At 54.2% G+C, this 22441-nt stretch overlaps 7 protein-coding genes across 7 annotated transcripts; 2 read left to right on the top strand and 5 right to left on the bottom strand.

Moving 5' to 3' along the window:
* Positions 1-1505: 1505 nt before the first annotated feature.
* Positions 1506-3816, top strand: J4E87_002622 (uncharacterized protein; the record flags this gene model as incomplete). The annotated part of the gene is made up of 3 exons (XM_049374258.1): positions 1506-1919; positions 1965-3228; positions 3293-3816. 3 exons carry the CDS (start codon positions 1506-1508, stop codon positions 3814-3816), a joined length of 2202 nt encoding a protein of 733 aa, XP_049236398.1.
* A 630-nt stretch (positions 3817-4446) lies between these two features.
* Positions 4447-5285, bottom strand: ALTA7 (Minor allergen Alt a 7; the record flags this gene model as incomplete). The annotated part of the gene is made up of 3 exons (XM_049374257.1): positions 4447-4948; positions 5067-5122; positions 5229-5285. The coding sequence occupies 3 exons, from the start codon at positions 5283-5285 to the stop codon at positions 4447-4449; spliced, it is 615 nt and encodes a 204-aa protein (XP_049236397.1).
* Positions 5286-6615: 1330 nt separating this feature from the next.
* J4E87_002620 (uncharacterized protein) lies at positions 6616-8111 on the bottom strand (the record flags this gene model as incomplete). The annotated part of the gene is made up of 2 exons (XM_049374256.1): positions 6616-7779; positions 7830-8111. 2 exons carry the CDS (start codon positions 8109-8111, stop codon positions 6616-6618), a joined length of 1446 nt encoding a protein of 481 aa, XP_049236396.1.
* A 2655-nt stretch (positions 8112-10766) lies between these two features.
* Positions 10767-12443, bottom strand: J4E87_002619 (uncharacterized protein; the record flags this gene model as incomplete). Its single annotated transcript, XM_049374255.1, has 3 exons — positions 10767-10774; positions 10834-12282; positions 12332-12443. The coding sequence occupies 3 exons, from the start codon at positions 12441-12443 to the stop codon at positions 10767-10769; spliced, it is 1569 nt and encodes a 522-aa protein (XP_049236395.1).
* Positions 12444-12740: 297 nt separating this feature from the next.
* Positions 12741-14939, top strand: J4E87_002618 (uncharacterized protein; the record flags this gene model as incomplete). Its single annotated transcript, XM_049374254.1, has 1 exon — positions 12741-14939. The coding sequence occupies one exon, from the start codon at positions 12741-12743 to the stop codon at positions 14937-14939; it is 2199 nt and encodes a 732-aa protein (XP_049236394.1).
* A 129-nt stretch (positions 14940-15068) lies between these two features.
* On the bottom strand, positions 15069-18496 carry J4E87_002617 (uncharacterized protein; the record flags this gene model as incomplete). The annotated part of the gene is made up of 4 exons (XM_049374253.1): positions 15069-16639; positions 17060-17342; positions 17799-18091; positions 18142-18496. 4 exons carry the CDS (start codon positions 18494-18496, stop codon positions 15069-15071), a joined length of 2502 nt encoding a protein of 833 aa, XP_049236393.1.
* A 1493-nt stretch (positions 18497-19989) lies between these two features.
* On the bottom strand, positions 19990-22278 carry J4E87_002616 (uncharacterized protein; the record flags this gene model as incomplete). Its single annotated transcript, XM_049374252.1, has 1 exon — positions 19990-22278. One exon carries the CDS (start codon positions 22276-22278, stop codon positions 19990-19992), a length of 2289 nt encoding a protein of 762 aa, XP_049236392.1.
* Positions 22279-22441: the final 163 nt, after the last annotated feature.

Below are 22441 nucleotides of genomic sequence, written 5' to 3'. Positions count from 1 at the left end.
CGAGTGAGCGACCCTTCGCCACCAAACAAAGGAAATTCATTTCGCGAGTCCGTCAACACCTCCTTCTTATCGACCAACAAAGATTCCTACGGCAGTTTCCCATCTCACTTATCGTCCGATGAATATCCCAAAAGATACGTCGGCGCGTCGTCTGCCAATGTGGGAGAAGACGACTTTGCGCCAACGTCTAGTCGGCTTGCGCGGTTAGAACGTATCCATCAAAACTGGAAAGCGCAAGCAACTCCCAAGTCAAGCGCTGCTAGCAAACGGCGGTCTATAAAAGATGTTCTTAGCAGTCCTGAGGATGCTGATACAGCGTTTATTGAGGATACGCAAGCTGCGGTTCAAGCATTACAGAGTCAATTGCAGGATAGCTTTTCGATGACTTCCGAGAACACGTCCGGAGACGAGTCGGACGCTAGAGACGTCACGCAGGAGACTTCTTCGTCGCCTGCTATGCCAACGGAACCCACGATTGTCGCTACAGCAGAAGAGCCGGATGCGCCTAGCGCTACGTCTTCGCCCCAGGTACCTCTCGCAGATGTGAATCGTCGGGAAAGTACGCGCCTGGAGATAGGTAGCGATATATCAGAAGCCAAGACGCCTGCTTCCTCAGAAGTGCATCCCAAATCCAGCAGCGTCGTCCCAACTCAGCAAGAAAGCTTCCGCTCATCCGATGCGCCAAAGCCAGTTTCCCCATTAGCAGAAGACCAAGCCAGTGAGAACAACAAGGTGCAAAAAATCGACAATTCCGGTCCGCCCATAGACTTCACCGATTATCCGGAGATAGTTGAATCTCCACCACCAAAGATAGGTGTAGAGAGTCCGGAGGCGTGGCCTCGGCAGGTAACACCCTATCTGGAAGCCCTCAAGGAACAGTATCCAGGCAAGTTCAAACCAGTTGGAAAGTCACGCGATCCAGTGGGCAATGAAAGAGGCCATTGGCTCATTGACTTGTCGGCTTGGCCTGCGCAGGCTCAGAAAGACATTTGGGATGGCGTGTGTGAACCGCTGAAAGATGGCAGACTCGGCTGGGGCGCATATCTCTACAGAGAGAAGGGTACTTCTGAAACTCTTGGGATGGTGCAGCTGTTTAATTGGGGAGAGCTTGCAGAGCATATGTGGTTGTTGTTGTGGGTTTGCTCTAAGGGGAAGATAGCCGGCGCAGGTCTCAAGTGGAAGGCCGGCCGTGACGTGGTCTTGGTGATGGCATGAACGAATCTTGAACAACGGAAATAATGTACGATCTTGGATAATCTATCATCTGCTGCATGCACAAAGTCAAGTCAAATGTTCTGTTCACCCCAATTTTTAGATGGAGGTTTAGTGAAAGTAAATTACCGAATAGCGCCTTTACGCGACCGACATAACCGTCCTGCACGCGTGAAACATGGATGCCAAGCGACACGTCTGGGGTCGCTGACCCCCAAAACATGTTGAGCACCGTAGCGGCGCAACGTTTCTTTTCCACCTAGCTATGTAACATATCGCCTGAAGACGCGATCATGTCTTCGCAACCGCACAACGAATCGCAACGGGTGCCTAGCTCCGATGCTGGCACCGACGAGCGCACCCTGTACGACCACACCTCCGACGATGAGGGCTACGATGGCAGACCTTCCGGCGAACTTGACGAACGCGATCACGACATTCTAGATTCAGAAGACGAGCGCGAGAGGCTTCTTACGCAGAAAGATGGTGGCAAGGGCTTATTGGGGCGCAGAGCCTCGAGCGTCAAGGTCGGAAAGTGGGATAAGAAGAAGGAGATGAAGGAGCGCAGGAAAGGCGGCAATGAAGAGTCGAGCGCGCTCATGTACGAAATGGAAGAAGGCATTGGCGCTTCCAGTACGAGTTTCCGATCAGGAAGAAGTTCATTGAGCGATGAACAGCGGTTACTTGCGAGCGAATCGCAGAGGAAGGTGTGTAGAGTCTACGGGTGCGCGAATGAAGCTAATAGAGAACAGGTACGCAGGAAGAGTCTGTACCGACGAATAGCCATATACGTATCCATCATCGTCCTCTTCGTCGTTCTCCTGGCAGCCACGTACAACCTCTCTACGCCGAAAGATGTCAAAGAAGCAGCAGCCATGCTCTCCAACGGCACGTCACTCTTTGCGCCGACGACAATCCTCATATCGCTCGACGGCTTCCGCGCCGACTTCCTATACCGAAACCTCACACCTACGCTCAACCAATTTGCGGCAGAGGGGATATCGCCAAAGTACATGATGCCCAGCTTCCCCAGCGTCACATTCCCGAACCACTATACAATGGCCACGGGCATGTACCCCGAAGCGCACGGCGTAGTAGGAAACACATTCTGGGACCCAGAACTCGAGCAGGAGTTCTACTACACCGATCCCAAACGCAGTCTGCAACCGCACTGGTGGGGCGGCGAGCCTCTCTGGGTGACAGCTGAGAAGCAAGGAGTCAGGACAGCAGTCCACATGTGGCCAGGTTCAGAAGCGCATATCCTGAACCAAGAGATTGCCTACATCGACAAGTACAACGGTTCAGAAGTCTTACCTACAAAGGTAGATCGCATAATGGAGCTCCTCGATCTGCCTGGCCCCAAAGACATCGGCGCGAGCGCAAATACACCGCGACCTCAGCTTATCGCAGCATACGTCCCTGACGTAGACGGTGACGGCCACCGCTTCGGACCCAACAGCACCGAAATCCGCAAAACGATTGCCAATGCCGACACAATGATGGCAGGTATCCTAGCAGGTCTCCACGCGCGCAACCTAACAAATATTGTCAACGTAATTGTTGTCTCAGACCACGGCATGGCCACCACAGACAAAACCCGCCTAGTTCAACTCGAGGACCTCATCGACCCCGCGGAACTATCCCATACAGACGGCTGGCCCCTCTATGGCCTCCGCCCCAAAGACCCAGCCTCCTTGCACCGCCTTTACAACCAGCTTCTAGAACGTACGAAGGATAACCCGAACCTTGACGTCTACCTGCGGGATGAGAATATGCCGGAGCGCTACCATTTCAGCAAGAACGATAGGATTGCCCCGCTATGGATTGTTCCCAAGACGGGTTGGGCGATTGTAACGAAAGACGAATTCAACGTTGAGGTGGGGTTGAAGACGGGTGAGGAGTATCATCCGAAAGGACTCCACGGATACGATCACGAGCATCCGCTTATGAGAGCTGTTTTTATTGCAAGAGGGCCTGCGTTTCCGCATGAAGCTGGGAGCAGGATGGAGCCGTTTCGTAAGTTTCCATCTCATCCATATCATGCATACACAAGGAGAAGTAAACTAACAGTCCCAAACAGAGAACATCGAACTCTACAACATAGTCTGCGACTCCATCGGTCTGAACCCTGCGCCCAACAACGGTACGCTGCGCCTACCGTTGAAGCCCGTCGGCCTTCACTCCGACGATGACTCGGTATCTGGCAACGAAAAAGAAACACCCGAAGACCCCGTGTCTTCTTACACTCTCTCTTCCTCCACCACCCTCTCTTCTTCTCTACCACAACCATCGAACCTCGCATCCATGGCCGCAACAGACTTAAACTCTCTCTCCAGTATCGCGGCGTCAGCGTCTGGACTCGAAGATACGAGTCCGATTTTGGAAGATGTGCCTAGTCGGCCTACGCCGCCGAGTGGTGGGAAAGACGAGTTGAAAGACAGCGAGGGAGAGAAGAGCGATGACGATAAGGGAGAGGGAGATAAGAAGGAAAGTTGGTGGGAGTGGTTGACGCACAAGGCTGATGGGGTAAAGGATTGGGTGGATGAGTTCATTCATGATCATGTTCCGCAGGATGGAAAGGGAGAGGAGGAGAAAGGTGGGTAGAGAGAACTGGGTAAGATGTGGGATTTGGCGTTCTCCTTGGGGTTGGTATAGACGGAGCGTTTTTTTTTTTGGTCAGGACTTCGTTGAGGCCTTGTGTGATAGATTTCCGCTTCAGCAGTCTGGTTACAGATATTCGATAGTAGTTGGACAGAATGATACCCAATCCTTTCTTCACCAAAACGTTTCAAAGTGCAATGAAATGCAGGTAAGATGTTATTTGTTGCAAGATAGCGATCACTATCAAATCTACGCGACATGTTCCTAACTAGAATACACATTGACAGTCAGTTCAGTCATCATAGGTCAAGGCCAAATTGATGAAGGTATTACTTTATTTCATTTATCTCGTCGTGCAGATGTCTAAACAAGCGAACCATAGAGAGCGGAAGAAGCAGAATGACAAAACGTCTACATGATATCGCACTTTGCAGGCAATCCACACGGACCCTCCTTATCCTTCTCTTCCGGCCCCTTCTGCTGAGGCTGCGATGAAGAAGCAGCAGCAGGAGCAGACGTAGCAGCAGCAGCAGGCGCAGCAGTAGTAGTACCGTTAGTCGCCGCTCCCGCTCCATTTACTCCCTCGACGCTCTTCTCACCCACAGCATCGCCAGCAGTCTTTCCGCCATCTAGTCACTGGTGGGCCTTGGCAACCGCCTCGTAGAAAGCCTTACCCTGAGCCTTCGCAATGTTAAGCTCAAGCTCAGAGGGCTGTCTGCTGCCGTCACCAGCGGAGAAGGTACCAGCGCCCCAAGGGCTACCACCGTGAACCTCGTCGAGGTTAGCAAGCATGCTGAACGCTGTCTTGTATCCGAGCGGCACGTAGATGAAACCGTGGTGCACAAGCGTGCTCATGCTGGTGATAGCAGTGGTCTCCTGGCCACCACCGAGGGTACCGGTTGACACGAAGACACCGGCGTACTTGCCCCAGAAGGCACCTTGTTGCCATTGCTTGCCGGTCTTGTCCCAGAAGGTCTTGAATTGTGCGGGGAAGTTGCCGTAGCGGGTGGGGATGCCGAAGAGGATTCCGTCGAATTCCTCGAGGACGGCGGGGTCGTCGAGGGTGGGGATCGAGGCGTCCTTGGGGGGTGCGTACATCTTGTCGAGGACGTCTTGGGGGAGGGTCTCGGCGACTCTGGGAGGGGGTTAGTTGGTGGTCTTGGGAGAGATGGAACACGGTGATGTAGCATTTGCAAATGCAATTGCCAGCAGGGAGATCAAGGTGTTAGGGATGTTGGAAAGTGAATACATACTGGAAGAGCTTGGCGTCACCACCAGCCTCCTTGATACCTTCCAACTCAGCATCGGCCTATTCAACTCTGTTAGCAGAAGCTCTCAATTACCAGGAATCAATCGAGTGGGGAGCCGTTTCGCAACAAACAACAGCTCCGCATCTCAACACAATCGCAACATACCATCTTCTTGATGTGGCCGTACATGGAGTAGTAAACAATCGCGATCTTGGGAGCCATCTTGAATAACTTCTGGGGGGTATCACAAAGAACGAGTAGAGTAGGACGATGAGACAGGAGAGAGATGCGTAGTAGTGAAGTAAAGAAGAGAGCTTTCGGGGTGGGGTACGCACCTTCTACTTATACCCAGCAGCCAGCACCAGCACCACCGGGGGCTGGCATGTGCATGGTGCATGAGATAACCCTGACCCCTTGTCGTCAACAGTCTTCGATCCCCATAGACTGTGTCTATCTCGCAATACATCATGCCATGGCTACTACATCATCCACCGGCCCAATCGCACCGAGCGAGCTTAGCTACCTAGCTGTCCTGTAAACAACTGCTTTGCGCCATTCTGCCCCTCATAGCGCTCCTCACTATACCTCTCTCAGTAAAGCTCCGACGGTTAGCGCCCCACATATATACCCGGTGCAGTAGCGTCATAGGCGTTTCCGATGATTACATGAGCCTTTGGTAAGAGATTGTCAATTCGTTTTTTTCTGTTTCGCTGGGGAAAGGTACGTTGGTGGTAACATTCCTCCGGCTAACCTGCTGCATCGCGAGTCAATTAGCAGAGGAACCCACCATCCTGGGCCCGGCAAGTACTTTTCGCTGGGGCGGACATCTTCCGCGCTCCCGTGCCTCTTATTCAGCAGACAATCGGTCGGTGTTCGGCGTGTACGGGACTGAGACCTTACTCTAGGTTGGTAAGCTCCCATCGCTCGGATAGAGAAAGAGGTTGGCTTCCGGCGTACATAACGGATGACCATGCGGTGTGTAAGCAAAAAGTGCGGAAAGCTGTACCTGGGCTTGTCTGCTTTGGGAGGGTGTGGGTGCGTGGACTGCAGGTGCGGGGTGTTGGTCTTTGATCGCCAAGGTGTGGAACCCGTTGGCAAAATTGGAGCTTTCGCGAAGTTTCTTATCAATCGTGTGTTGCTATTCTCGTGATCGGGGATGCAAAGCAAGTTTCCTACTTCGAACATGCGCGAAGACTGTTTTGTTGCACAGATGAACGGTGGGACGGTTGTCAGATGAGTGTGAAGCTTGATTCATTATACTGATTTAAGGTTGAACGCTAAAATGCTAACAAACTGCAAGATGGTAAAAAAGCAATAGACACCCCGCCTTCCCAAGTAAACAATACGCAGTATTCGCTTTTTCGGAACATGGCCATGTTCTCGTTATGAATTTCCCCAAATGCATGAATACAATGTGGCTGCTCCAGCCTGGTATCTCTTTGGCTCCAGGCCTGTCGCTCATGCATGTGGTCGTAATTTCGTAAGTATAGGTTCGCAATAAAAAGTTTACACTTGAAGTGAAGTCGGCCGTTATCAGTGGTTTTACCCACAATCAGGTTTGGATAGATAGGAGCCTCCTGCGGACGCCGGCTAGAAATTCGGCTTCGTCGATGCGCTGGAACTGTGCCTCCTCCTCTTTTCCGTAGAGGCCGGTGCTTCCGTAGGGTCCCTTGCCGCTGAACTCGACGTTCTGTGGCCAGTGCCCGTCTGACGAGACCTGAGCCAGCGAAAAGTCGCCATGGACGGACTGGAAGCCGGGCTCGAAGATGCACTCGGCGAAGAACAGCTCGACGTACAGTTCGCGAGGAATAGCACTCTGCGCGCGGAGGCGGATAAAGCGACGGGCTTGCTCAAGAAGCTTCTGCAGGGCGTCGGTAGCTTCGTGAGTGGAGCGACCGTCCTCGTGCTCACACAAGTGCAGAGCACGTACCTGCAGGTCACCTGCGAACTTCGCATCGTCGTTGGAAAAGAGATGGGAGCACACGGAAGGAAGAGAGATGGACAGAGTCTCAAGCTTTGGGCAGTTCCGGAACGTGTCGCAGAGATGCTCGCAGTCGCTCGGTGATCCAGGATGCGGGTGCCAGAAGCCATCCTGTGACCGCGGGCTGTGCTCAAGGACTCGGAGCGTCTTCCGAGATGCCTTGACAATGGCCATGACACCATCGATGGTGATGGAGGAGTTGCAGGTCAAGTGGAACTCCTCCAGCTGAGTGGCCGTGCGAGCGATGGCGAAAAGATCATCATCGGTGATGGGCATGAAGCTAGTGTCGCCAAAGATCTTCAGTCGCCGCAGCTGGCTGAAGTTTACCGACTGCAGTGGCTCCAGATCAACGATGTTATCCTTGTCTGTTGCTTGCTGCGAAGTCGGGTCGACACATTGGAGTTCCAGCGACTGAAGTGGCTTGCCGGTGCCAGTGAGCACAGCACGCCACGCCGTGGCGTCCACGTGACGGATGGTCGTCCATGGAAGAGAGAGCGAGGTGATGTTTGTGCAGTTCTTGAGCGACTGGAACACCAGACGGTCGGTCTCGGCGGTGTAGAAGCCGTGCACCCACATGCGCTTGATCTTGGCGGCCACCTGCGGGTAGTCATTGCAGATGCTCACAGTCCGCTTGAGAGAGGCGAAGGGGTCGCGGTAGACCGCTGTGCCAGTCGGACGGTCAATGAGCTCGTAGAGTGGGTAGCTCTCTCGCCTGTTGGAAAGTTCGGCCCATCGCTATGCCATGTTAGCACTGTGTCGATTGCAGATGTGTTGCTCTTGCTTACCTCTCCGCCCTTCCAGCGACGGATGTAGACGTCCTTGATGGAATGCTCCAAAGCCCACTCGTGCCACTTCCAGCAAACGGATCGTAGAGTGGCAGTTGCGTCCCACTTGAGGAGCTCTGGCGGGACCGGGCCTCTCACATAGCGCTGGAGCTTGGCCCTCTCGAGAGGCAGTGGCGCCTGCTGGAGACCAAAAGTATACGTGGGGCCATCACGTATATTGGCCTTGGTGACCTCCTCAAGGATCTGGGTGAGTACTTCGTAGGGGAAGTCGTTGATGTGCATTGAATGATTGACGGTGGTGACGGTAGGGTGACTCGTTGTCTGGTGGTGTGAGAGCAGGTGAGGGATCCGTAGGTTTATGTATTGGTGACAGGTCAGGCAGTTATTCCAGAGTGAAAGGCACTCCGGGGCTCTTATAGTCAGGCAGCACCTACCGCAGAGATTTATTTGGACAAAGAGCACCGTGGTTCATTGTTAGTCAGACGTCTTGTGTCTTCCCCAGGTCCATGCACAAGCGCCAACGACTCGGACGCTGGGCCGACATGGCTCTGAGCTAGAAGGATCACTTCACAGCCCAACCGAGCCAATAGGGCAGTAAGCAGCACGTCGCACGCGTATAGTTTTGCGATGGAAAGTGGTTGTGAGGTTAGGTTCTCTTTACGTCACGGTGGCTTGGCGGGCTCGGGTTTGCTGGGGCGGCGAAGCAAAGCAGAAAATTGGCTTCACGTGGCTCGTGGCTGGCGTTTCGATTACCCCCAGGAAATTCAATCCGCAGGCCACCTGACCACCAATGACACATGGAAATCTCTGACGAGACCCTCCGACCATCTTTCATCATCCCCGTGCCTGCATGGCGCCTCTCTGCTGGGTCCAACCTCCGTTGCTTCCATGCTGTCGCGTCGCGTCGCCTGGTCGTGATGCCGTACTCACGCCTCTTCTCACGACATCTCGAGCGTGTGGCTTGCTGTGCCATATTACATCCGACGCACCGGACACTTTCAGCATCTCCGCTTCTCCAGGCGTTTACGGCTGCGGCTGCGGGTGTCGCCATCTATGTCATGTCTCGCATCTTCTGTCGTCAAACTGCCAGCGTCTTAGCCAACGTCTTGTGCAGCACAGCACATACGCGACCAGCCTTGCAATACCCATTTCCGTTGAATACCACGAATCCAGAACGTGCTGGATTTTCTTGCTCGCCATGCAAGGCACGTCGCACGCTATGCCATACGCACAACTCATGTCATGACCTTCACATCCAAGTGGATCGTGCAAATTCTCCTCCTGCATGGGCTCATCCTCCTGGTGACACGTATTTTCCGGTCTGTTGCATGAGCTGGAGCTTAGGCCTCTCACCATCGTGTCCATCTGGGCTTATTTGGTAATATCTTACGTCTTCGAAACTTCCCCGCTATGCGACTTCTCCACAACCAAGAATCGATACCGTTACGGGAACTACTCTAGCTCACCACTTGAGCCGAGCACACTACACAGCGATCCCCAAACAGCGGAAGTAATCAGGGTACGAAGTGCTGACATTGATTAGAATGATGCAATCGCTGACGGCATATTCGACGGGTGTTTGCGCAAACGAGCACAGCAGACCGTTCACTATATCGACTGTGCCTCTCCACAGCACCCCAGTGTCCATCTTCTTACCCCTAATTTCCTTTCTCAGTTTCTATGAGCTAAGGAAATACGCTACCCCGCAAAGATCTCAAAACCCCTGGCCAGCTCGCTTCCACGAAGCTCATCTAGCTCAGAGACGATCACACCGGCAAGCTAGGCTTCGGGATAGGCATTCCGTTTCCACTAGAGCATCGGCTTTGCCTGTTATGCCGCTGCGAGCCTGCTCGCCCATGGATGCCGGCTTCGCTGTTCGTCCGGCTGGACGTGCGCCACCGATACCTAGGTAGTCACGGGGCTGTACGACTCAGCTGACATGGTCCTACCCAGCGCTAGGAGCCGCAACACCACCGAGCAAGTATCGTGACCTTCCTTTTTCGCCCCTGATTCAAGAGGTGCTTCATGCTGCCACGTCGGTGCCTCCCGGATGCTGAGTTGGTCTTGGTGTCCGTGCTTCCCGGTCGGTGCGGTGGCAGCGCATCAACAGCATCACACGACGTTCTGACGATCGGAAGCAGTAAGTTGCCGTTCTGGTTCTGGTTGACAGCAACATGACTGAGTACACACCGGGTGTTCCAATCTCCTAAACGACCGTCAAACTCCCTGCTGGCATCATGCTCGACCTCTAAGCTCGCCGTATCCTATCTTGAACAATGGGAGATGTCTCTCAGTGCTACCTCTCGCAAGACACGCCCATGTACGCAAGGCTTCATCAGAGTAAGCTCCAGAGTACAGCTCTACGGAACTGCGACCCTCCTGTCGCCTATAGACCTTCAAGTCAAATGCTAGCCTCGAATAAGCTTTCGATCCTTATCTCACAGCGTTGAGGTCAAAGGTAGCTCAAAACCACCATTGCACAGGATCTCTGTACAACTTCAGACAGTCCGCAGTAAGACTAGCACCCGCAACGTAGCATCCTCATCGCAGGTAGGTGTAACACGAGATAGGGATATCGCACATTGGGGACACGAAAGAGCCTCATGTACACATGTTCTCGTTGTTGGCGCTGTATCACATGAGATAGGAATGCGACGTGCACATGATTCATGGGTAGTAGTTTGTGCAGTGTATATCTTTCCATAATGCAACGTGAAATAAGGAGATCAGATGCTGAGGACGCTTCATGCAAAGCACTCAGTCCGTAGCATTCAAGGAGATGGGTAGAGGTAGGTGCGAGACTATCGTATCAATATACCGACTCGTGGTCACCCGTCCATTTCCACAACAGCGAGAATATATCAAGTCTATAAACACGAAAGAATCAATGGGGTATCTAATCAAACAAGCAAACCACACATTCCCCAAACTCAATATCTACTCCCCTACCGCCGTCTCGCCCCCAAACTCTCCACATTATTCGCATGCGCAAGTAAATACTTACAACACGTCAAAGTATACTTGCACGCCTTCGTCCAGCCCTCATCCTTATTCAATGCCAACTTGATACTCTGATCATGAATGCGATCTTTTTGTATCTCATACGGCATCTTGACGCCGCCTGGTGGTCCACCTCCAGGGCTTGCCATACCGACAACAGCATGTGACGACGGCGCAGCAGCAGAGTTCTCCACAAACTCACCCAATTGCCGTAGACATTCCAGAAACGCAACCATAGCCGTATCGAACTTTCTATGTAGAAAGCCAAAGTTTATGGGGAAGTCGCCAGAGGAGTAGAGCTCGAGTTTTTGTCTTGTTACTTGGGGTGAGTTGGCGCTTGTAGACTGGGGTTGGCGTGTTGATTCAGACACTGTGTTTCCGGTGCCGCCTTTCGTTTCGATACGTGTGATAGTGGATGTAGAGCCCATGGGACAGAGTTCGTAGCCGTCGAACTTGTAGTTTAGTCGGTCGGCTAGGGTGGCGAGGAGGAGACAGGTTTGGCCCCATGCAGCGTTAATCTCGGGCCAGTCGACGTACGGGTTTGGCAAGCGGCCGAGGCGGAGGCCGTTGATGGTGGCGAAGTGGTTGTCGTGGGTTATGTTGAAGGTGTCGTTGTATACACTTCTCCTTTGAAGCTGGTTCAAGATCTGCGCATCGTGCGCGTATCGCGTGGCTAGAGCGTCGCGGTCGTTTTGGATAGTGGTCAGTGTGGTGTTGAAGGCGTTTCTGCTCTTCCAGAACTCGCTTTCTTCTTGGTCGAGGATCCGGCTCTCGACTTCTAGGGCGGCGAGCTGGGCGTCTAGTTCGGCCTTTTCGGCTTCGAGGTTCTCGAGCTGCGTGATGGCGGTGCTTTCGGCCTTCTTGGCTGCTTTGAGGGCAGCTTCGGCGGCTTTGACTTCTTCGGCGCTGGGCACGTCGGTGTTGGCGCGGCGCAGGTAGTCGACGTATGCGTCGCGTTCGCGGGTTGCTACGCCTAGTCGCTTCTGAAGGCCGTCGATGAGCAGCTCGGTGCACTCTACGCAGATGGGGTGGTCGACGTCGGAGCGTGCTGATAGTATTTCGAACATGCGATTTGTTGTTTCCAGTGTATCGGCCAGACTCGTGCCTCCCTGTATGCCCAGTCCATTTGAGAAGCTCTTCCGTCGTGTCTTGTCATTCGCATTCGGCTTCGTCTCGCCTGCTTGTGTTTTCCGATCTGGGCTACGGACGGCTGAAGAGTGTGGGTCTATCATCGACTCGGACATGTGTATGTCGATGAACGACATGGCGGGGTTCTGGGGGCCATTTGAGGGTCCTGAGGGCGGTGCGCCTTGGATGTTGCGCTTGAAGGTAGGGTTCCTGGCGTCTTTGGCGGCATCTTGATATGTCTTGAGGTGTTCGGGCGGGTTCGGAGGACGCGACTGGCGGTTCGGGGATATGCGTGATGCTGGCTGTTGGCCTGATACCGTCGAGTCTAAAACATGTTAGTCTGATGCCTGATAGTTACCAGCATAGACATGTACCAGTCAATAGCTTGAATGCGGCCGGGTTGAGCTGGTCGATGGAGGCGTCGATGTCTATAGGCGTCCGGCATTTCTGACAGGCCAGGGCCGTCTGTTTCTTGTCGATGGCCATGTTGTCATGAGCTGTTGTTCTTCATGCTTGACGAGGGGTCGTCTATTCCAAGGCGCTGACGGAATGACGGTTGCGGTTCACTGGCGATCACCTGCATGCGGGTGGGGCTGCCGCTAAGTGTCGGGTGCCTGCCGAGGAAACCGCGTCGCGTCTCGCTGTTCGCGTCAATCACAGCATCGCAATCACAGACTGTCTTACACGCAAACGCCGACAACCCACACACCGACCCCTATTCTACACCGCCCTTACGCTGGTTGAGACACATGCTCGCTGCTAAAGTGCGCGGCAACACGCGCCATGGAACCGCCGGCAAAGCGCATGCGCATACTGCACTCAGTCGAGGTCGATGAAGACAATGCCGAATACATCAAGGCCAAGCAGAAACAACAACAGAAGCTCAAAAGCCGATTTGAGTCTATATTTGAGAAATTTGGAAATATGAATCCATCCCAAAGCGACGAAATCGACTTCAACACAAACCGGGTGGTTGTGGATAGAGGCCATCTGCGAAGAATAAAGCGTCAAAGCAATGGCAAAGAGAAGACGTTACTGGAATCAATTGTTATGGGATCTGGGAGCCATCCGGAGGACGATGAAGATGATGACGAGGAATTGGGAGAAGGGGAAGATTCGGAGGACGAACTGGCACCCCCGCAGACGGTCAAGCCAAAGGCTGCTGGACCGCCTGAGCAAGACATAAACAAACAACACACCGCAGCCACCGAGGCCAATGCGCCACAGTCTGCAATACCTCAGCACGACTTGCCAGAAACATCTATACCGCAATTCGGCATTCCGCAAACGCCCAATCCTTCGAACCCCACCGCAGACCTCCTACGACATCTTCAGTTTCCACAAACACCCGCGGGACAGCAAGCACAAAGCGCTTTCCACGCCAGTCTACTGCAGACAATTCACCAAGCTGTCAACCAAGCCGTAGCCGGTCTTGTACTGCCAAACGCTTCAACACCCTTCGCACACGCCGCTCCTCCACCTATTACTCCGATAACTACAGATGACAAGGTAGCGCCTGCGACGGACCCGAAATGGTTCTTTCCACCTCTGTCTGCACAACCACGCCGAGTTCCAGTCGCCCAATCGAGCCCTCTCCCAAGCTATACGACAGCACCGATAGCGAAAGAGACAGGTCCACAACACTCACACACTACCTCAAGGGATGTCGCTGATGGAAGACCCTGCGCCTTGATTGGTACAAGACCGGACGAAAGCTCACCAACGAGACCCCGCCGAACCAGTCCACGTGTTGAGATCCAAAGGCGCATTCCCAGGACTGCAAGGAGATACCACTTCACTCACGAAGATGATGTGTACATAAGCAAGCGCAAGAAAATGGACGGTGTATCGTGGGCGGTCATCAAAGAAGGCCAACAAAAGTGGAAAGACTGGCCAATGAGTGCACTTCACAATCGCTGGCATGCGATCAAGAACCAGGATCTATACCTACAAGAGTCTGTTGTAGCTCCTATGAGCGGTCGGGTTGCTGGGGTAAATCATATCCCCAAGGGACAAAATCCCGCCACATCAACGACGCCGCACCATCTGCCGACACCAAGTTCTTCCGAGCATGAGGATCATCACCAGGGCCTTCTCCAGCCGACTGAAGATGCTGTTGAAGAATTGCGATCGTCGAGCACTCATTTTGATGACGATGACCGTGATCTATTATCCCTTGCTGGCGATGATTCTGACGAGGAGCAACTCCCGATGAACGACGACGACGACGACACACTTGTAGATGTATCCGGAGATGTGGTACTGCCTTCCATCGAGACGAGGGATTTGATCGACGAAGATACACTACAAAGCGACTTGCTTGCAGACTTACCAACGCAAGACGATATCGCAACTCCAGTCCGGGAATCCTCCTGCATAGCAATAAAAGCCGAGCCAGCTTTCTCTTCGCCGACAACACTTCGGATACGAAAGCATGCAACACCACTCGCCGAAGTAATACCCGATTCGCAACAGACCGAAGATGACTTGCAGACTGACCTTGTCCTGCCATCCACTCACCACATCGAAAACAAATCCTCGGGAATTGCTAAGCCCAATGCAGTCCAACAATCAAAGGAGCAAAACACGCATGTCACCTCCCACCGGAAAAGCCCATCCCTCGACCTGATCGGCGCCTCCATTGAAGACGAACTCCTCCCTTCACCACCCAACCCAACAACTCCATCTCTGAACCGGAACCACGAACCAGCCACCCCTCAAACCTCTTTCCTCTCCACCACATACCAAACACCCAAAATCCGCGACCTACATGACGGCAGTAGCGACAAAGGCAGTAAATCCACATCGAAGGCCGACCGAAAGGCATTCCACAAACGGATTAAGAGGGAGTGGACGAGGAAAGGTACGCCGGCGAAGGAGAGTGCGGCAAAGAGAAGGAGTTTAGGGGGGTTAGAAGTGAGGAAACGGAGATGGGTGGATGTAGATGGAGAGGGGAGTGAAGATGAACTCGCTAAGTTTTGATCGTGGGGAGAGAGGGGTAGTAGCTAGAGCTGACAATGATGTTGTCTTGTCTATCTATATCGATGTCTATACGTACAAAATACAAATACACACTAAACTCTCTCGGAGATTGACCAGCTAGCATGGGTCTTACCATGTCATACCTCCACCTCCCCATCCCTCATTCGCATCCTGTCCCCACGTTCCCACTACTTCCTTCTCCTTCCTCTCCTTATCTCCCTCCCAAACCACCTCCTTAACAGCTGCACTCTTCGCCTTCACACTCGGATCTCTCGAATGCCGCTCAACCCACTGTTCCGTAAAATCCTTAACCCGGCCATCACCATGCGCATCCGTTTTCTCACTCGACCGCCTCTGTTTCGAGTTCTGTTTCTCCTTGTCGGCGTGAGTCTTACTGTGTTTCCTCTCCTTCTCACCACCAGTAGTACCCTCCCCATTGTGTTTATCTTTTAACCTCTTCTCCAAAGCCAACATCTTCGCAATGAGTTCCTCCTGAGGTATGCCTTTCAACTTCTCTGCCTCCTGTTTTTCCTTCTCCGCATCCCCATCATGCTTCATATCCCCCTCCCCAAGTACACCCAGTCCTTTCAGTACCCCTTCACTCCGATACTTAAACCGGAACACCGCATACGGCTTCTCCAAACGATCTAGATACTCAGGTCGTCCGACAACATGACCGTACTCCGTTGCTTTGCCTGCGCGCACGGCGTGTTCGATGCCGCTTTTGCTGGATGTGGATTTACTGATGGTGAGGCGCGGTTCGGCTGGTGCGATGTACGTGTCGTTCGGGGAGGAGGCGTGCAGGACGTTCTTGGATACGGAAGTAGAAGGAGGAGGAGGAAACTGCCAGTGTGGTTGAGCCGTCAAATTTGGTGTGGGTTTGGGATGGATGCGGGAGGGGAAGTTGTGATTGGGTCGGTATCGAGAGAGGGTTTTGTTGCTCATGCGTCGGTTGGGTGGAGTCATCTTGTCAGGTACAGGTACAGGTGGTATTGGGGCGGAAGTAAGAAGTGCGGTAGTAGGCTGTTGGACAACGGGCTGTACCGCGTTGTCGGCGGGGAAGCTCCATGATTGGGTTGGCCAGGCATTTTCTGGTGCTGGTGCTGGTGCTGGTACTGCTGGGTTGGCAAAAGCGGATGTCAAGGCGGATTTGAGACCGGCCCAGTCATTCATTTTGTCGACTCGCTCTTGTTTTGGTGAGGATGGGGGATTATCCCAACCGGTATGTTTCGTGTTCCAGCCGCCATCATCAGCTTGGGTCTTCTTGTTGTCATCGGCCTCGTTCCAGCCTCCGGCCTGATCATCGTCGGTTGAGTACCAACCCTTCTTAACATTCTCCTTGAGGTCCTTTTCTTGCCAACCATTGTCACCGTTCTTTCCCCAGCCGGTGTTCTTCTCAAATTCTTTGCCCCAAGAAGTTTTGATAATGGGATCTTTCTTACCGCTACCCCAAGACACAGCCGAAGGTAATTGCCCACCTCCTACTTTCTCACCATCTGTACTCTGAACAAAGTCCTTCATTGATAGTGCATATGGAGCGGGGAATATGTTACTCGGAACATTGCTAGGCTTCCTCATAGCCTCGTGAACAGCAGCGTTCCACTCTGGTGTGGGCATCACCGGAGCAGGCGGAACAGCGTAAGTACTAGGCTGCCGTGACCGTACTTGTTCCGGATGTACAGAAGGGGGCGCATCCATCACTGTCGGTGTCATTCGCGTGATGACTGAAGGTGCAGGCCCAGCGACTGGGACTTCATCCGCGGGTCTCGAAGATGGGTGACGGTGGGAATGCTTCGAGGGCTTTCGCTCATGATCGCGCTGTACCGACTTGGAATGTCGAGACCGGCTCTTCGATCTTCGTCGTGAGGGTTGTATCCGGCTTCGAGAACGCGATGGCTGGAGAGTCGCGTCAGAGCTACTTAGCGAGACCACAGAGTCTGAAGGTCGTTCGAGACGATCCCAGCTCCCGTTGTCGTCTGAAGACGAAGTAATTTCACGATCTCGGCTTGATCGTCTTGATCGCGATTTGGAACGTGAACTTCGTTTTGTTTCGTGCTTCGAGCGCCGTCGATTGTGTTTAGGAAGAGTGACTGGGGAGCTAGACCTCAGATGGTAGTGACTAGGAGGATTAGTCACCCAGAGTTTTCCCTGTTGGCTAGAGGCGTCCCATTCAGCTGCCTTGTCGGTTGGCCAAGTATCTCCAGTGTCCCAGGCATCGGAGGGGGTCTCATCCCGCGCATTCCATCCGCCGGCACTGGAGGAGTCGGTCTCGAAAGCAGGCTCAGCGTTCCAGGTAACATGGGTACCTGCTCTACTTCGTGGAGGTCGTTCGCCCCATCCAGGCTGTGACTTGGCCCAGTTTGAACCGTGTTCGCTCTGTTGATCGCGCGAGGAGAAAGCCGGCTGCTCTATGTGTTGATGTGGTTGTGTTGGAGCATCGAATGGAGATTCGGGCCATGCTCCTGGTGGCTGAGTTGCAGACTTTGCATCTGAATGTGTTCCCTTGATCCTCGCCTGCCCTTCTGATTGGGTGTCCATCCGTCTTGACTCTTCCACTCCTTGCTTCACTGCTGTCGTAAGAAGATTGTTCAGCCACATCGGATCCACAACAGAAGGTTGCACCGCTCCGACGTGAGGAGGATGTGTGTTATATGGTCCTCCGTCACGCGGGATAGGACCGCTGCCATACTGAAAACCTGGCGGAGGAAGGTCGTTGGTGCGCCGCGCCCCCGGACTGATAGCCTCTGAGTATCTGGAATGTGGCCGCGAGTGGTTTACGATAGCCGCCGGAGGGAAGAGCTCCTGAGCTTCGTATGCAGTGCGATGAGTTCTCGATGTCGAGCCTTGCGGGCTACGTACCGTTTCGGCATATGGCGAGCGATAAGAAGGCACCGGCGGCGGTGGACCGTGGCCATTGCCGAAGGTGTTGAAGAATGGTCCCCGGTCATCGTACATGGACCTCTCGTTAGATGGCGATGAGCCATCGTCTACGCCAAACCGGTGATCTGGGAAGTCTCCTGCTCCATCAAAGTTCATCGTTGAGGCAGATTTGGCATTGCGCGTACCGGCGCATCGTAGAACGACGACTTCGATGCAGCCTATGTTGTCGAGAATGTTTGGCGAACAAATGTTCGGTGCATCGTCCGCTGAAGCTGTGAACAGTTAGCAGACCGCGGTTCTACGAAGTTCTCGCAACACCTACCAATGTTGAGTTTATTAAAAGCCCACTCCCTCGCAATCATCGACCCATCTTTCTGCCTCTCTTCTTTCTGGCGCACACGGAAGTCGACAAGAGAGCGACTATCGGAAGGCTTCCGTAGCTTCAAGTCTTGCCTGTTGCGGTTACATTGGTAGACGCCGTCGACATAAACAAAAATGGCAACGCCTGGAGCGATGAACTTGTTGGAGGTGAGGTGGATGGAGAAAGACTGTGGTTTTTTGGGTACGGGGACGAAAGTTTCTACGAAGCCGTCGCCGTATATGGTGCCAAACTCTCGCAATGCTTGTTGACTCCCGGATAGCTCGATGGCGCAATTGAGGTCCCTTAGTGAAGGCATGGTAGAATTGGCCTTCAGGATAGTTGTCGTAAGATCGCAGTAGGACGAAGGATTGCCTGGGATGGGTAGCAGAGGTGCTAAGCTGTGGACGTGGTGTGTAAAGTGAGCGCTGGTTGTCACAGCGACCGACGAGAGGTGAAGCGGTGTCGGAAGCTCGAAGAAAACCAGTTGACTCTGCACTCAGCCCGGGGATTACCGCGTGCAGACCCCTCGCATTATCTTCAGATGGAATTCTTGAAGAAGAAGACGGGGATTGATGTGCGAAATGTCTTAGGTGAAAGAACTTGCCATATACTTTACCTACAGACACCACGATGATGCGACATCGGCGCCCGATTACTCTACGAACACCCTACCTTCACGTTCCTCAGGCCACCACATATAGCCATGAGAAACGTAGCTGAAATTCACGTGTGATCGAAGTAGTTCCGAAGGGCGCGCGATCTCGTTGGTTGCGGACCCTGTGCCCTTGGCTGATACGGTCAAACATGGACATGCCGTCGTGTACACAGATAGTGCTGATATGTTCAGCATTTGCAGAATGCGCACGGGAATAGAGCGGGAACTTGAAGGGCATCACTTCATTTGTTGTTCGTGGTGATTGACGGGTGGAGAAGGAAACGTCGGATGAGGATGCGATGACGGAAGTCGCGCCGGTCAAACGAGCAGGTACGACTATCAGCCCAATTGCTACCCAAGCTGTGCTTGTGCGCAGTGCATCACTTTTATCGACTTGTATCAGTATCAAAGTCACGAACACAATCACCAGCCAAAAGTGCAAGCGTAGTTATAGATCTTCAACTTTCAATTTCCTCCCTTCCACACACCCATCATCAGGTATGAAGGAAGAGACTTTGCTTGCTAGCTAGCTACGCTCGGGGATATCAACAGAGGAAAAACCACCCTATTCACAGCCTTTAGTAATCCCGAATCCCTTTTTCTTGCCAAACAATGGAAAGCAGCCGTGACCCAGATAGAGAAATGACACTGTCTTCCAACGTCAGAGATGAGAGCTTTCCTCTTGCCAACCCTAGCCTAGCCCAGCCCAGGTACACCAGTACCGGTAAATTAGACTTTACGTACACATGAACTTCTTCGAGAGTCCAATCAAGATAAGGAAAAGGAAAGGAAATGGCGGCCCATGGGCACACCGCACAAACGCACAATGGTATAAACAAAGGAAACGAATGGAAAACCGAACCCGGAAAGACGAAAAAGGAAAGGTAGGTGGTACATCGACATGTCGAAGATATTCGATCAAAAAGGCGGTGGTCCAAAACAGGTAATGTCGCTGAAGCGCGGGGTGGCCAAAGTAAAGAGTAAGAGCGGCCAAGCCTATGCGCCGGGCAAAGGTGATTTCGTTAATATGGGGTATTCGAAAGGCAAAATGTTTTGACCTCCAAAGCATAGCTTAAACCCAGACGCCGTGCGCGAGAAGAGATTGTGAAAGGAAAGGTTCGTGGACACATGTACAAGGCGAGATGGTGGTGGGATCAAGCCATAGGAGGGAGAGGTTCAGCCGCGCTCTTCTTGCGGCCAAAAATGGTGCGAGTCCTGCTTTTGTCGCGGGCCTTCTTGTCTTTGGAGTGGTCTTTGGTGGTGGAACGACCTGAGCGAACGGACCGCTCATCCGAGGTGGTGGATCCGTCGTCCATGTATTTGTCTTTGTAGATCCAGCTGTTGCCCACCATGCTGACGCCCTTGGCTTCGGCTGCGCGATAGAACTTGGCTGCCTTCTTCATGTTCTTCTTGCAGCCGACCCCTTCGGCATAGCAGTAGCCGGCTTCGACGAGAGCATCGGCATCGCCCCAGTTTCCAGCGATCTCGTAGCAACGCAGTGCGAGGGACTTGTCTTGAGGAGCACCCCAGCCGTTTCCGTAGCATTTGCCAAGCTCGTAGATGGCTACAGCGTATTGAGCGCGGTGGCGCTTCTTCTTGGTGAGGTCGGTCGGCTGCCCGTGCTTGGATTGATCCTCATCGTCGGCTACTTCCAGCTGACCGGAGTCAACGGCGCGGCGTAGCCATTGCAATGCTTCAGACTTGTTCTCACGCATGCCCCAGCCGTGACGGCAAGCGAGGCCATACCAGAACATGGCTTCTGGAAGACCAGCGCGAGCTGCGAGTCGAAGGTGATAGGTGGACTTGAGTAGTTCACCAGCTTCGTGAAGCTCCAGCCCCATGTCGCAGTGCTGCTGCGCTGTGACTTCCCCAACAGACCCGGCTGTCCGCGCGCGGATGGTGCTGTTGCTGGATGTGAGGGACGGGGTACCGTGGTCGAAGGAGGCATCCCGCCTGGCTTGTGGCTGTTGCTGGCGTGTTTGGTCGAAAGAACGAGGCGGTGATTCGGGTGAAGGAGGTCGCGCCTGAGTCTGGTTAGGCTGGCCTCCAGGCTGGTCCCATTTGATCTCGCGCTTGAAAAAGTCCTCAATACCGACAGACTTGCGGTCGACGGCCCTGCCGCGAGGGAGGTTGAACCTGGTGTATGTGTAGGACGGGGCTGGGTTGTTGCCGAACTCGCCGGACCGGCGGAAGTCCTCGCTTACCATGCTGACGGGAGTGTGGACCTGCTCGTTGGCGTAGTGAGCAGTAGGGATATCGTTAGAGTCCTGTCGGCGGAGCTGGTCATCGAAGGAGGGCCTCATGTTCACGCTCTCCTCGGACGGCTGTCGCGAGGGTCCGGCATCTGACCTTACGTCCAATGACGGACGCACGCTCTGCCGGCTTGTGGGGCGTGAGAAGTTGGGTCTTGAGAAGTTGTAGGCAGGGCGCGGGAGACTGCCGCCATCGACCGAGTAGTTGGACGCAGCTGACGGTGATCGGGGAATCATGGTAGGACCCGTGGCAGGCGTGAAGGGAGACTGGGCTCTCGACAGGCTGGAGCTGGGGGACAGGTTGCGCGTCTGGTGCAGGGAGTCGTAGGACCCGCTGAGGGACATGTCCTCGACATCGTCGTATGTGCCAGCGGCGGAGCGGATGCTCGGTGAGCGGTTCGAGTGGAGGGAGCTGGACGAGCGCGGCGGGAGTAGGTTGGAGCGTGGTGCCGAGCGGGGCTGCGATTGTTGCGAGTGCTGGGAATGCTGCGAGTCGCCAGAGCGCTTCCTCTGCGGGCTGAGGAACATGTGGGAGGTAGGAGCGGCCGGCAGATGGGGACTGACGGGCGTGGCCTCGCGCAGTCCGATGTGTGGCTCTACCGAATCGGGGGAGCGCGACCTGGGGATGTCGAAGTAGCTCTGGGGAGGCGTCGCAGGGCTGGCCTCAGCGATGGTGGCCATGGGACTCTGCAGCGGCCCAATGGCGTACTGGGGCTCGGGCTCGTCCATGCCAAACTGCGGGTAGTAGGACTGGTGTCGCTTGTCCGACGATATCTCCTGGCGGGGCGAGGCCTCGGGGCGCGGGGAGCGGACGGGGCCTGCATCTTCGTTGGGCGAGTTGACGGTCGAGTTGGAGAGGGACGAGAAGTAGCCGCCGCGGTTGCCGAATTCATTCTGGATGGTGAGGGGGGCGAGGCGACTGAGGCGGCGGCCCGTCTTGTCCTGCTGCTCGAAGCGCTTCGCGAGCAAGCGGCCCTGGAGGGCGAGGGCATCCAGAGGGGAGAGGGCGGGCGGCGCTTCGCCGGTGCGCGGGCTGGGCAGGTCGGAGCCGAGGGACAGATTGCTCATGCTGGCGCTGGCGAGGTTTCCGAGACCGAGGTGGTTGGAGGAGAGCGAGTTGGCGGTGGTGGGAGGGTCGAAGGACTGGGAGCGGAAGTCGAGGCCGCCCGGGCGTTGGGTGCGGTTTGCCATGGTGAAGGAAGTGGCAGGCGGGCTAGTGGTTCATGGAATGTGCGGCGGAAGATTGATGACGCTGGGCCGTCATGCGCGCGACCGGGCAAAAGAAGCCGTCGAAGCCGCCTGGAGGGATGAATGCGGGAGACACGGGGCTGAGCAGCGCGTGCGGGAAAAGCAG

This window comes from Alternaria ethzedia (genome assembly GCF_023757985.1).
Source record: "Alternaria ethzedia strain BMP 0044 chromosome Unknown scaffold_4, whole genome shotgun sequence".
NCBI classification, from domain to species: Eukaryota; Fungi; Ascomycota; class Dothideomycetes; order Pleosporales; family Pleosporaceae; genus Alternaria; species Alternaria ethzedia.
The sequence above is the reverse complement of the archived record's forward strand: the minus strand, read 5'-3'. Positions and strand labels throughout refer to the sequence as shown.